This window comes from Eptatretus burgeri, chromosome 12, assembly GCF_056783735.1.
Source record: "Eptatretus burgeri isolate ZD-2024b chromosome 12, Ebu_testis_v1, whole genome shotgun sequence".
NCBI lineage: Eukaryota > Metazoa > Chordata > Myxini > Myxiniformes > Myxinidae > Eptatretus > Eptatretus burgeri.
The window spans coordinates 37203842-37218493 of NC_140972.1; the positions used below are offsets into that span (position 1 = coordinate 37203842).

Genomic DNA, 14652 nt, shown 5'->3' on the forward strand with positions numbered 1-14652 from the left:
TGGAGACACGTTTTTGTTGTGTCGAGCTGTTAAATTGCTTGAGAGAGAGATCGAAGCTAGCTGCCTGCAGATTTTTGAAGTTGGCTGCTGTGCAGTGTATCGTACCAAACAACTAGGCTGCACACAAATTTGAAGCTGAGCAGTTTTACCTGAAATGCATTTTGCTTCTGCCCATGATTTAACACTGTTGCCTTCAGTGACTTTACTGTCCTCTGCAATTGAGAGAAGTGCATCGCACACTTTGCCAAGTACAAGTTGATATTGGATTGCCTTCACTGCTTTAACTCGGCTTTCCCATCTCGTTCCACGGAGTGCTTTCACTGGAAGACTTTTGATGGGTTCTTTTAGAACATCCCAACGATGTGTGGAAGCTAAGAAAATGTGTATATATATATATATATATATATATATATATATATATATATATATATATATATATATATATATATATATATTTTGTATCAAGCTGAAAATCTCAACAGCTTCCATACACCAATTAGCTTCATCGTTTAGCATGAAGCTAAGTGAATGGGAGTTGTTAGAAGAAAAAAGCACATGGGTTCAAGTCTTGTGTCCTTTTTTATACTTCACCATTTTTGTTTTTCATGCTGGCCTCATTGTCATAACTCTGTCCTCTCATGTCTGCAATCTCAAGTCCAAGCTCACAAAGTTTCTGCAGAAGTTATTCGATTATTCCAGTCCCAATTTAATTATGTTAATTCCATGAATTCCAAAAAATGTTCTTGGATGTTTGCACAGCCTGTCACATGACTACAGGTTTCATTCACTGACAAATTTAACTCATTCATTTGTTCTTTCATGTCGGATGTGCAGTCCAGAATCACCGAGTAGTATTTTGCTGTTTGGAGCATTGACAGGACTGTTTCCTTGATCTCCATTGCCAATAACTGGATGATCTCGTTTTGAATATTTTTACCCAAATAATGGTCGTGGATTTCGTGTGATGTGATTCGTCGGGGATGTTCTTTCATGACACTATCAGACATCCCCAGTAGTTCCACAAATTTGAGAGATTCCATTGTTTGACTTGAACAGTTTATCTGATAGCCTGTGTGGTTAAGGTGGTTAGGGTGGCTGGCTTGGGACCTTAGGGTCCTGAGTTTGAGCCCTGTTGGCCCCTGAATTAGCACCAAGTGGTGTTGACTCGGCCTGTTATATTTCTGAGGTTGGTGAAATGAGTACCAGTTTACTGGTATAGGGGCACTGCATCAGTGGCATAGTTGTGCCCCAACAAAATGATAGTTACCTGGCAGCCAAGCTGCCATATGCAAGAAGAACATGTTTATCTGACCTCCCATACAGTGCTGTTTTGAGTTCCCTGTACTCTTAATGAGACAGAGTCTTTCCAATGCATTCTGTTCATGCTGTGTTTCTGCTTTAATAATGTGTTGATTTTCATCATCAATAGCTGTGTCGGTGTTTAGTCTTGTCTCCAGTTCTTTCCATTCTTGGAATGATTCCAGGTGATTGGGTGACTCTTCATGCTTGTTTAAAACTGAATTCAATTTTTTGAATTCAGTTAGGGTTAGTTTGGGTTGGCTTTTTTTTTCTTCCATGCAACTCCCATTCACTGAGCTTCATGATAAACGATGTTGCTAATTGGTGTATGAAAGCTGTTGAGATTTTCTTGGAGCACTCCCCCAAAACGTATTGGTGGCGTGTTCGGGTACCACGTATCAGTTATACAAAGGTACCGAGAGACCGTAGCCTCAACTCCTCTCCTGTCTTGCTTCAATCCCTCTTCATCAGGTTTTCTGTGTGTGTGTGTGTGTGTGTGTGTGTGTGTGTGTGTGTGTGTGTGTGTGTGTGTGTGTTTCCTCCATAACTCAAAAACCATGAAACCTAGCAGCCTAAAACTTTGCATGCATATTAAGGGAACTCCAAGGGAATGCATGAGTGGAAACTGGGTATTTCCTCACTCATATCATCGAATGTCTGAGCTTCATACCTACAAATTGCTGTATATATTGCTTTTGTAGATGCTATAATTTTCAAATTTGGAGTTTGGAGTGTTTTTTTGCATAATACGATGCAATTTTCCACGATGGCCTCTCACGGACTAACTGAAGTATGTCATCAAAATTTGTCTTCCGATTTGAGGATGCAGAGCTCGTGGACTAATTAAGTCTTGAAATGTGGAGTGAAATCTGAAAATTCAAAGAAATTAGCAATTCTTATAACGAAGCGTATTGTTGCGGTTGTACAAAACTGCATGCCTCTAAGGCAATGGCACCCAACATACAGTGATCGCAAGGCAGTTATTTCATTAGTATTCATGTAGTTAGTCCTTTTCTCATGTCCAGTGGATTAATGGGACAAAATGCGTTGCATGGGTCTCGTAGTTAGGTCGAATAAATGTCTCTGATTCATAATCTGACCCCTACTCGAACCCTTTCCTTTTAGCCATAATACTCAACAAACATGCAAGCACACACGACATTCAGTAGGCAATTGTTTATAAGCACATCACGATGCCTCCCGTGGCTCGGATCATCCACATCCCCGCTGCACACTACACAACCCGCACACAGCAATTGCGTGCCATTATTTCATTCAAATCTGCACGCCAATTCCCAAATGGAACCTCACCTTACTTCACACCTTGCTCAACAAATCTCACCACTTTCAGCACAAACACCTACCGCACATGGGGAAAATATTCCCACACCTCTTCATACCTCTGCATCACTACAATTCACCACTCTATTTTGAAGAGCACCATGTGGCGTCGGATTGTCCTTGGCGCCACACGATGATCGACCATGCAACAGATGCTAATAGCTCTGCCATGTCTCATCGGGGAAGTCCCGGGTGAGCATCCGGAAGTGATACAGCCCTCATCCAGTCATCAGACCACAGAAAGACCGGGGGCAATGACGACGGGTTGCGAGAAGGACGATCCAGGAGTTTGGGTCGGGTCCCGGGTGTGCATTTTGGCCAGTGAAGAAGCCCGTGGGTGGTGGAGAGAGTTCATTACTATTCAACATTCAGACTGCTCTTGGTGCACATTCAGGACCGGGGTGTTGGCTCGGGGAGCATACCCCATGTTAAATCAGGAGCTCCGAGCTGTGCCGAAGCTGATCGGCATCTGAGCCAGTTTCTGGTCCCAGAGCCTGGCGGGGCATGGCTCGGGCCACTGTGACTCAATAGAGGAGCAGGATATGGGCCACAGCACATCACTTTCCGGTCATCACCCCACCCTTCGCACTGGGCTTATAAAAGGAGTAGCGGGGAGCCGTTAGGGTCTCTTTCTCTGTCTCGCTCTTCTTCAGACCATTATTGATGTGTGAATGCTGTCCAGAACGTGCTTCTTCTTCTTTGATAACCTCATCTGAGGTGACTGCCATCCTTCGAGACTCCCTGTCCTGCTGTCGATATCCCACCACCACTGCGCAGCAAGACGGACCTATGCGGAGCGCATGTTGTCATGAGCCCGAGCAAATAACTTAGCAGGAGATAATACACCATATCACGAGGTGGGAATGCTCAGGCGGAGTGTCCCACGGAGGAACACGCTACACATACAGACTGTTACACGGCTAGGTTAGGGATCTTTCTCCTTATGCTTCTACTCTCCTCTCTCTCTCTCTCTCTCTCTCTCTCTCTCTCTCTCTCTCTCTCTCTCTCTCTCTCTCTCTCTCTCTCTCTCTCTCTCTCTCTCTATCCACCCCTCTATCCCCTCCTCTGTGGGCGCACAAAGGACGTTATTGACTCGCAATCCCATTTTCCTCTGGTACTACACCACACCTCCCACTCCCACATCTTCGACACCACCAGTATTTCTCCCAACTAACTCTCCCTAAGCATTCTGGGTTGCGTTGGTCTGCCGACCATACGAGGTATTGACAGGTCATTTACCCTCACCTGCTTTCTTTCTCTCTGGGTTATCTAATCTTCCTCTTCCTCGGGTAGAAGATATAATGGGATAACTCTGCTCTGTGTCTGCTTTTGTAAGATTGCTTGTCTTTTGCTTCACCCCACTAATTACTTGCTCTCCCTGCTGTGCATAAAATAAAACCCCATTCACTGCACCATATACTTTTCCTCACTTGATTGGAACTAAATGCTTTGTATATAAATGTTCCCAGCTTGTTTTCATGTTTTCTTCCAGCATGGCTCGCACCCTAGTTTAGATGGGATGTTATTCTCCAACGATCTGCTTCCTAGCCGGTCCGTGTTTGGCAGTTCTGCTCGGCTGCATCTGATCTGGTAAGGTGATCCGATTTTGAGCAAGGCGTACCGAGGGCATGTCCCCCGGTAATTAGATCACGTGACCTTTAGGTAAACGGTATTTATTAGATGGAGGACTCTAAGTCACATGGTCGAGTTATTGGCGTTCGCGGTCGATTAGTGACCCACCGCTTCACAAAGTTATTCGTGTGTGACGGCCTGCGATTCCGGATAGTCTGGTGGGAACCCAAGGTAGTTCACCCCTCGTGGTCTTCGCCCCCGACGCTGGGTCCGCAACAATATTTATGTTTTAAGAAAAGATGAAGAAAAGATATTTTAAGAAAAGATGAAGGAATGTGCCCAAAGTGTAACTTCATTGAGTGCAACAAAAATAATTAAGCTGTGGTATCTCCGAAAAGGCGAGCATTGGCTATGGCGACCACAGCTGGGTTCTCCGTGGGGAAATCCCCTGAGTTAGGAAGGCAAAATAAATTAAACTAAAGATCGAATTGAAAGTACGATTAACATAACAGGGGGATTAGAATGAGTAAACCAATAGAACAAGTGGACTACCAGTTCAAGAGAGAACTGGAAAATGTTTTCATTGGCTACAAAGCAATGCTTGCTGACAAAAATAAGAAAGCAATGCAGAAGTCTCTCTTTAGTTTCTTCCAGCAGGTTGAGAGGCCTTGAGCTGATGAACCTCCACCATCAACATCCTCAACTGCTTTTATAACATCAACAGCAATTCCATCACCAAGAAGTGCAAAGAAGAAGCCAGCATGTCCTCTATTGGAGTTTAGGTTTTAGTTGGTGGACGTTAAAGATTCCTTCACAAAGAGCAGAGGAGCTATCTCAAATTCCTGCTCTAACCTACAGGGGCACTGCACTCGCAGCATTGCCACATGCTCGGTCAATGATGCTACTCACCACCCTGTGCCGCACAGGAAAAAAAAAAGATGACCAGACCCCAATGTATTGTATTTTATTTTTTATAATATTTTAATTCATTGACTGAAAATTTCCACTCATTTATTTTTGTTAGGAACCCATTTTTACCTTTAAGACATTACGTCAATGGTGTTTTGAAGTTCGATTTACATTATCTCGAATTATTGGAATTATTTACATGATTCGAAACAACTTTCCTTTTCCTCATGGAAAACAAACCCAACTGAGGGTAATCTCAGTTCCCACCATAAAGCTCGGAACAAGTGTGTATCTCCCCTCAGGAGAGCCAGAAAACAACATCTTTCTCATCTCAAGTCTGAACTCTCAAACCTCTCTCCCTCCTCCAAATCCTGGTGGCGTCTAATCAAATCTGTTTCTGGTGTATGTTTCCCCTCCATCCCCTCTCTGACCTCAAATGGCCGCACTGCTGATACCGCACGTGAAAAGGCTGAATGCCTAAACTCTTTACGATTACAAATGCTGAAAACAATGGATGGAGGTACTTATTGCCAGACATGAAATCAGAGCCATATCCCTTGACATATCGCATGCTTTTGACATGGTCTGGCACCCTGTCCTGCTCACCAAACTTTTTTCCTATGGTATCCAAGGCCATCTCCACTCATGGCTCGCAGACTTCCTCTCCTGTTGCAGCCAACATGTGGCCCGAAATGGTGTTCTCTCATTTCCTCTTCCTGTCCAGGCTGGAGTTCCTCAAGGCAGCGTTGTGCACCCTGTTCTTTTTCTGGTTTTCATCAATGATCTCTCCGACTCTGGAAAATCCTAGTTATCTCTTTGCTGATGACTCTACCCTTTGCCGTACCATCTGTCATCCCTCAGATTGGCAAGCAGCAGTCTCTTCGCTCTCTGCAGATCTGGGTAAAATCATAAACTGGTCCAACACGTGAAACATGTCTTTCAATCCTGACAAATCTCACACTCTCACTATGTCTCTCTGGAAGGATCATTTGGAACCCCCCCCCATCTACTTTCTTAACAATCCTCTGGAAGATGTCATTTCATTCAAGGTTCTGGGTGTCACTATCTGCCATGATCTTTCCTGCGAAAGCCACATTTCCAACCAGGCCTCCAAAGCCAGTCACCGACTGGGAATCCTCCATTGTTTAAAGTCCTTAATTGGCCCACCTGAGCTCCTGACCACATTCAAAGCTTTCATCCGCAGCCTGATGGAGAACTGCTCTCCTCACTGGGCTGGTGCTCCTGCCTCTCATCTTTCTCAGCTTCACGTTGTGGTAACCAAGGCATTTAGGATAATTGGTATCTTCTGCGGTGAGGCTGTCTTTTGGCCTCTCACTCTCTCACCACAGGCAGGTCAGTGGTCTTTCTGTCCTCTTCCGTCTTCTCTCCAGTCTCGCCCCCTCTGCTCTGTCTGCGATGTGCCCCCCCCCCAATATTTCCGCTGGGCGCTCAAGGTTCACCAGTAACCCCCTTCTGGTAAAACTACCTAAATCATGAATCACTGCTCATCTTCACTCTTTCATTCCTCTTTTTCCCGCCTTTGGAATAAACTCGCACACTTTTCAATCCTATTCTTCCCTCCAGGCCTTCAATACAGCTGTTCACCACCACCTCTTATCTTCCCCCATCCAAAACCACAATCCTTTCTACCCCCGTTAATCCACCCCAATCCCACCACCTTTAAATTCCCTGCTTTCCTTCCTGAAAGTCCCTGTAATGTCCATCTTGTATACCCCGTGTTCCTTGCCAAATCCCTCTCCCTTCCCCAGATCTCTGAATGTCTCTGTTCCTCACTGTTTTGTCCTTCCCTCTCCCACCCCTCTTGGCTCCTGCCTCCCTTGCTGTGCGTTGTGTGTTAGCTCTCATATGAGCCTCAACAATGTATACAAAAATTTTTTCTCAATTTAAATGATGTTTTCCAGATATGATGTAAAGAGGGAATGCCTGTATTTAGATATATGTGTGTGCACATATTTGTGTGTGTACGTTCATAAAGCATAATATAACATTCTCTTTGCTAACTCCCCCTCCCCACTCACCTTTTTCTCTTGCCCCCCCGTCTTTCTCTGTCCCCTCTTTGTCCCCCCCTCCTAATAAAGTGCAGCACTCCACTCACACACTCCTCTCTCCCCCTCCTCTCTCTCTCTCACCCCTCCAAGTATTTCCGTCAACAAAGTGATATTTCCGTCAACTATGGTATTTGCTCGTTATAAATACACTTTAAAAAAGGTAAGAAATGTGTTCCATCTATCTGCTTCCTGTGCGTGCTGTCACCCTAAATTTGGTTAATTTGGGTGGCTTTTGGGAACAGTAAAGTTGTAAATTTAAGTGAACGCAGTAGTAAAAAACCCATACCATTTGACCATTCCCGGGACAAAGGATATGTCACACTGAAGCGTATCGCATTTACGATCCTCAGACATGACAGTATTATTCAATAAGAGCAGAATCTCTTTCGAATATAGCTTTATGGATGGAGAAACTGTTCTTTACCTCCATCTTGATTTTCCGTTTCCACACCTGATGCCATTTGAGGTGAAATATGATCTCTCTGCTGATATTTTTTGATTGCCTCATCATTCCCATGCTGGTTCACACCCCCCACTATAAAACTGCTAATGCTGTCCATGGGCACTGACTGACACGATGATGCAGCCTGTTGTTCTGAGACATATTTAATAAATTTCAAAACGGATCCATTTTGGCTTCTTTTTTCAGATATTCTTTTTTGATATTCCACCACTGCCAACCGTTGTCTTGCTTCTATCTGACACGTTGAAAAGTATACAACTATTTTTTACATTTAGATGTACATTCATAAAACCAATATGGCAACATTCATAAACCGCTGCAGTTTCCATTAAATAAGGAAAAAAGAAGGGTATTTTATGACCCCTTAAAAAAAAATTCTTAATTAAAAATAATTATTGACTGGAAGTGTGTCAAAATGGCTGAGTTATTTTGTGAAAATCGCATAAATTCCTTCCAAAATCTTCTTATCCTGATCCACCAATCAGAATGCTATCAAATTTGGGTTACAACATTAGGCCAGGGTAGGTGTGCTAAATTGCCGGTCATTCCGATCACGTGACCGGAAGTGTGTCAATTTTTGGGAAAATCGCATAAATTCCTTCAAAAAAATCTTCTTCTCCAGATACACAAGTCAAAATGCTACCAAATTTGGGTTACAACATTGGGATGAGGTTCTGATATTAAATTGCAGAGGCCATGCTAATCACATGACCGGAAGTGTGTCAAAATTGCTGACTTTGTCAATTTTTGTGAAAATTGCATAAATTTTTTCAAAAAAATTTATTCTCCAGACCCACCAGTCAGAATCCTAAAAAAATTGTATCACAACAGTAGGACGCATTCCTAATGTTAAATAGCGGAGGCCATGCTGATCATGTGACCAGAAGTGTGTCAAAATGGCGGTCACACAAATTCCTTCCAAATCTTCTTCTCCAGTCCCACCTGTCAGAATGCAAGCAAGTTTGGGTTGCAACATTATGGTATGGTAGGGATGTTAATTATATTGTGGATGTCATGTGAATCACGTGACTAGAATCGTGTGTCAAAATGGCCGACTTGGTCAACTTTTGAGAAAATCGTATTATTTCCTTTAAACATCTTCTCCAGACCCACCCATTAGAATCCACCAAATTTGGGTTACAACATTTGTCCAGGGCCCAGATAAGCTACAGGTCCAGTGGTCCTATTTTTTTCTTTAACCCGTCAGCTAAGCGATGGGTAGATGTGGCTCGTAACCATAATAATCAAAAAACTTTGATGTGAACCTCCGATTTTTTTTCAGACCAAGGTATTTCTCTACTTCGCCTACCCACTATGGCTGGAAAGAGACTGCCCACCCCCCCCATTGTGAATAAATGACTGTGGCCTCGTAGGCTTCGTAGCTTCCAATTCTGTATTAATTGTATTGAGTGTTATTGATTGTGCTTTTATTTATTTATTCATTCATTCATGTCCATCTATCTCGTTTTGGCATTCTCTGTCCTTACTTGATGTTGTAAATCCTTATTTGATGTAAACATACACAGGATGAAATTGGTGACTATTTTTTATATCTTCTGAAAATAACAAGTGCTGAAATTCATTTTCTCTCGTCTTGTTTAGTGGGAAAGGAGACAGGAAACAGAGGTGGGGAGACATTCAGGACAACTCGGAAGTTGCCTCTTCAGAAGAAAGGTAATTCAACCTCTGTGTATGTATGCTGCATGTACACAGATTTTACCAGCACATTGAAAGTTAAAGGATTATTTGACCTTTTAATAACCTTCAAAAAAGTTACCCAGTTTTCTCTAATCCCGAACTACTGCGTAATGTAGCATAAATATCAATTTAGTTGGATTATTGTTAAATGTCTATGAAAATCATATAGTAACTCCTCGATCTGCAAAATAACATACCAAATCAAATCCAGGAATAACACATTTTCTGTTATTGAGATCGTAGCTCAAATTGTGTCACATGCTGTTGCTTACATGGGAATTCTGAATCAGAGGTCAGCAATGCCATATTTGAGATGAGGTCGGATGCACCATTTTTGTTTTCCTTACTATCTGACCAAGCAATGACAACATCTACTCACTCAAAACATTCTGAATATAAACTGCTACTTACCAGACTGCATGTGAACCACCAGGAGAACTCTAATCACTATCCTTTACTCAGTTACCTAACCCCAACAAATCCTAAGAGGCAGAGATCACATTGTTTAGCAGTATAGGGCAGCTTGATTCAAAATGGAATAAATATGAATATAGTTGAAGTGGTCAAGGATGGGGAGTCTGCAATTTTCTTTGAGGTGACAATTCCCATATGAAAAGATACATATCAATCTTTCCATGGTCGGGTAAATGGCCAAAATTGTGGAGAGATACAACTCAAACCTGTCCAACTGTGCGGTTTCTGAAGTGGAAGAGTTTCGAATAAAAATCAAAAGTTAGTTGGCCTTGAAGCCATCCCCTCTCCTCGTTCTCAAGCACCATGAAGTCATTGCCTCATCAATATCTGTCTGCTTTTTCTCAACAGGGGCTGTGGAAAGTTATGATTGCAGCGAAAGTTGTCTGTGTGAGTTTAAAAAAAATAAGGCTTGGCATGCCATTGGTTAAAGATATTCACAAGTAAATGCAATATAACATCTCCCCTTTCCCCACCCTCCATCAAATTTGAGCGTTGTAAAAATCGAAAAGAGGACACCAGAATAATGTTTACCTTGCCATGAGGAGCGATAGCAAGGTGATTTTTTTTTTCTCCTCAAGTCCTGTCAGGATTAATTTAAATACAAATTCTTGACAGGCCAGAAACTTTCATTTTGCATCTGATTTTGGCATTTTGCCGAAGAAAAGCACCGACCGAATACCTTTCTACTTAAATGTGTAGTAGATGTATGCCTGGAATTGGCTTAATGGTTACGGTGGCAAGCTTGGGATCCTCGGGTCCTGAGTTCAAATCCTGCTTGGCTGTTGAATTAATACCAGGTGTGTTTGACTCAGGCTGTTGAATTAATACGAGGTGGGGTTGTCTCAGTCTGTCATCCTTCTGAGGTCAGCGAAATGAGTACAAGCTTGCTGGGATGATTGAGCCATTTGAGTATTTGCATTGGAGTGGCAAGCTGTCTAGGATTGTGCCCAAGAGCACAGGAGACTGCTTAGGCAGCACCATTGCTCTGAACAGAGTATGGTCCCAATGTATGGATGTAGGAGATGCGGAAAGACATCATTTTGCTCATTATTGTCTGGACTGATTGAAATAAAGAGGCATGGCGGGCAAACAAACTTAACTTTGAACCTGCATCATCCTGAAAACGATTCCAATCTGATATGGTTGTACATATATATATATATATATATATATATATATATATATATATATATATATATATATATATATATATATATATATATATATATATATATATATATATATATATATATATATATATATATATATATATATAGTGAGAATTGAAAGTACTCTTGTACCAAGTTACTCCATTGAGTGAAATGCAAGGGAGGCAAAATTGGTGATTTTTTTTTTGTTTCACTTTTTACTCCTTAGGATAAAAAGGAGTCTGGGTGTATTGGACTTAGTTCCATTATGTCCAAACTTTAAAAGGATTGGCAGAAATGAAGGAACATTGCGCAATTGTAATGTTATTTTTTTGGAAAACAAAGTCAAGGCTCATGGAAGAGCTGGAGCACTAAATGTATCAGGACACAACAGAATAAAAGGAACAGGAGACACAGGAGACAGAGAGGAAACACCAACAGCAGAGTTGAAGGATAAAATAGAGGGAGACTAGACTAGTTCATCCTTGCCAGTTCAGTCTCAGCTCATGAATTCCATAGACGTGCAAGCTTTCAGCCCTTTAATCCATCGGCTTATGTGGTCCTCGGGAGGGGCGTGAATGGGGACCGAGCAGCACCTTCAGCGAGACAAAGGACGACACAAATAACTACACGAGAGATCCCTTACACTTACAGGTTGGTATTTGTCTCCTCGTGGCCTCCAAAAACCGTAATAATGTGTGTGTGTGTGTGTGTGTGTGTGTGTGTGTGTGTGTGTGTGTGTGTGTGTGTGTGTGTGTGTGTGTGTGTGTGTGTGTGTGTGTGTGTGTGTATGTGTGTGTTTATGTATAGATGTATATGTATATAAATGACATCATATGCTCAATGTTGCCAGATCTAAAACAGGAAAACATGACTCTCACCCATAGATATAACATATGTTGTCTATAACTACACACATTGCATTTTCGATTCTTCATCATCATTTTAAGGTTACGAGCTAATAAATGTAGTTTTTAACTCTACATGTTTCCGAAAAAATCCAACTTTAACAATTAACAAACACAAAAAGTGGATTTTATTGAATCTGTCTGCATTTCCATGATGTAATGATGTTGCATCCAAAGCATAATTTTTGGTTTTTTACACTTTATTATACTTTCTGTAATACTTTTGTTTGCTTTTCCTGCCAGAGGTAGACCTGAGTTTACTGTCTGCTGCATCATATTAAATACAGTATGAGTAACTGAATTTTAAAATCATCTCCTCTTTGGATCTTGAGCTCATTGAGTGCTTTTGGGCTGAATTATACTTGTGAAGGGGTGAGAGGGAGAATGACAGGCTGAAGCTGGAGGAGGGCTTCGGGCTTGGCGTAAAGTGAGCACATGAAGGCCAACTTTCATTGCCATCCCTCACAATAAAGCTGAAGCGCAAAGCCTGTTGCTCTCACATTGCAGAGAGCTCTGTGGCCTCTATTTTTTTAACACCTCTCGTCTGGTCTATCTACCTGCGTTATGACAGCCCCCCCAACCCTCTCCAGCTATCTCCAAGACACACATTCTTCCACGAACTTCCATCCATCCATTTGGCCTATACTCTGTGCAGAGCATTGGTGGTGCCAAAGCAGTCTCCTTGGCTATTCGACACAATCCTGAACAGGTTTCCACTCCAACACAGGATACCAGGAAGCTGGCACTCATTTTGCCAACCTCAGAAGGATGACAGCCAGAGTCAACTCCACCTGGAATTAATTCAACAGCCGCGGTGGATTTGAACTCAGGATTTTGGGATCCCAAGCCCACCACCGTCACCATTAAGCCAACACCAGGCATGTTAACCCCCCTCCTCATTCAACTCCTAAGCTCTAGGCTCTCAACCCACCTTCCTCCGTTCCTTTGTTCCTCTTTTTTTACTTTGTTCCTCTCTAGAGAAATTTGTGGAAATTCCTTCCAAAAATCTTTCTGTTGCAGTCTTCCTTCCAGGGCTTCAAGCAGGTGCATTACCATCTTATGTCAAGCTCAATCCCCATTAACTCTACTTAACACAGGGAGTGCTTTTACATGCAGGTCACTGTGTTTCCTCCCTATACCCCTCTCTCTCCTCTTTTTATGTCCGTGCATTCCTTTGTTTGTTGTGTCCAACTGTTGCCCCACTGCACCACTGTCATTCCATTGTCTTTTGTCCTTCTCTCACCTCACTCTTCCATGAAAAAACAATATATATAAAAAATAAAAAAGATTCGATTTTGAATTCAGAAAAATTGTTCATGAAAGCTATAGTCTCACATTACCAATCCAGCCTTTAATTCTGTGTTGTTGTAAATAGTTTAAAGAAAAGTTAAAGGTGACAATAGACTACAATTGAAGGATGAGTCAAATAAGAAAACAGCAATCTGTCACATATAAACACTTTGTGTATTTATCTGTCATAAAAGTCATTTTAAAAGAGTCAAAACTAACCCTGCAAGCCTGGTTCGAAGCAATGCAAAATGCCCTTTAGTTTCGGAAGCCCCACCTAGAGAAGTTGTTGTTTGGATTTCTGAAGCGATGTACAAATATGCTCTTTAGCGTTTGAGGAAATCGTTGTAGTTCTGCCAAATCATCAGGTAGGGGGTCCAAGATGGCCTCCCAATGGGGGCGAAAGTAAAGCCAAATTCTCAGCTGTGCGGTCTTTGGCATTGACGTACAGGCAAGGACTCTAATTGCTGAGGAAACGTCCTTTAGAAAACAATGATGTCAAATTGAAATAAAATGCTTTTTTTCATGGCCATTGTAACAGAATTGTGACAAAACAAACAATGTTGGAGACATTGTTGTGATGTAACTAACTATACTATGTTACTGATCACAAAAATGAACAAAGAAAAAACAAGAAAGATGTCATGCGTAACACAATACTTTCAAAATCAAAATAAACAATGGTTGCCTTGGAAACGCTTATTTAGTATTTTCGAATTTTTCACTTTATCAAGTGTTTTACATTATTGATCGTGATGCACAGCAAATTTGGTTGATACATTGTTAACTATATTGCCGAATATGTGTTTTATGTGTTTCGGATGTTCTTGACCTTGATCTTGACCTTGAGCTTTGACTAATTTTGACCACATGTGCTCCACATACGTACAAATTAGCTGTTTAAATTTCAATTTGACGTTTGAAAAATTTATGATGTATGGCAAAAATATAATCACAAAAAGTCCCATCTATACCATAATGGAGCTAAATGTTTGTATCTCCTTCGAGATGAAGCATCAACAGTCCATGAAACTCAGCTATATTGTACGAAGTATACATGACTGGATCGCTGTACTTTTTAGCTCGCAATCATGAACGAATGAGCAAAAATTATGAGGGGTTAAAAAGTGAAGCTCAGGCTGCCGAGTATTAGCTATGTAGCCCGAGGTACGTCACCGAACATGATTGGTCCAGCGCTATCACGTGCCTACCACAGAACAGACCAGTGATGGCAAGTTTACTATATCTATCTGTCTGTCTGTCTATCTGTCTGTCTATCTATCTATCTCTCTATATATCTATACATATACATTTATATAATGGAACAAATTTGTGATTATGCATGTATGTATGTATGTATATCTGCTTTTCACTCATTGGCTCATCTGCATAATGTAAAATGTGACTTCAGGTTGCCAACCCCCCCCCCCCCTCCCAACCCCACATACACACAGACACACACACACACATACACACATACATAC

The 14652-nt window shown here is 41.8% G+C and overlaps 1 protein-coding gene across 4 annotated transcripts in view; it reads left to right on the top strand.

The window, feature by feature from the left end:
* Positions 1–14652, top strand: part of LOC147015429 (uncharacterized) — a 165903-nt gene that overhangs the window by 40108 nt on the left and 111143 nt on the right. For all 4 annotated transcript variants that reach the window (XR_015050328.1, XR_015050327.1, XM_085850168.1 and 1 more), the window contains exon 2: positions 9256–9327. Coding sequence is in view for 2 of the 4 variants with exons in the window: in XM_085850168.1 (XP_085706294.1) it covers positions 9256–9327 (72 nt within the window). In the remaining 2 variants the exon portion in view is untranslated. The remainder of the gene's footprint in view (positions 1–9255; positions 9328–14652) is intronic.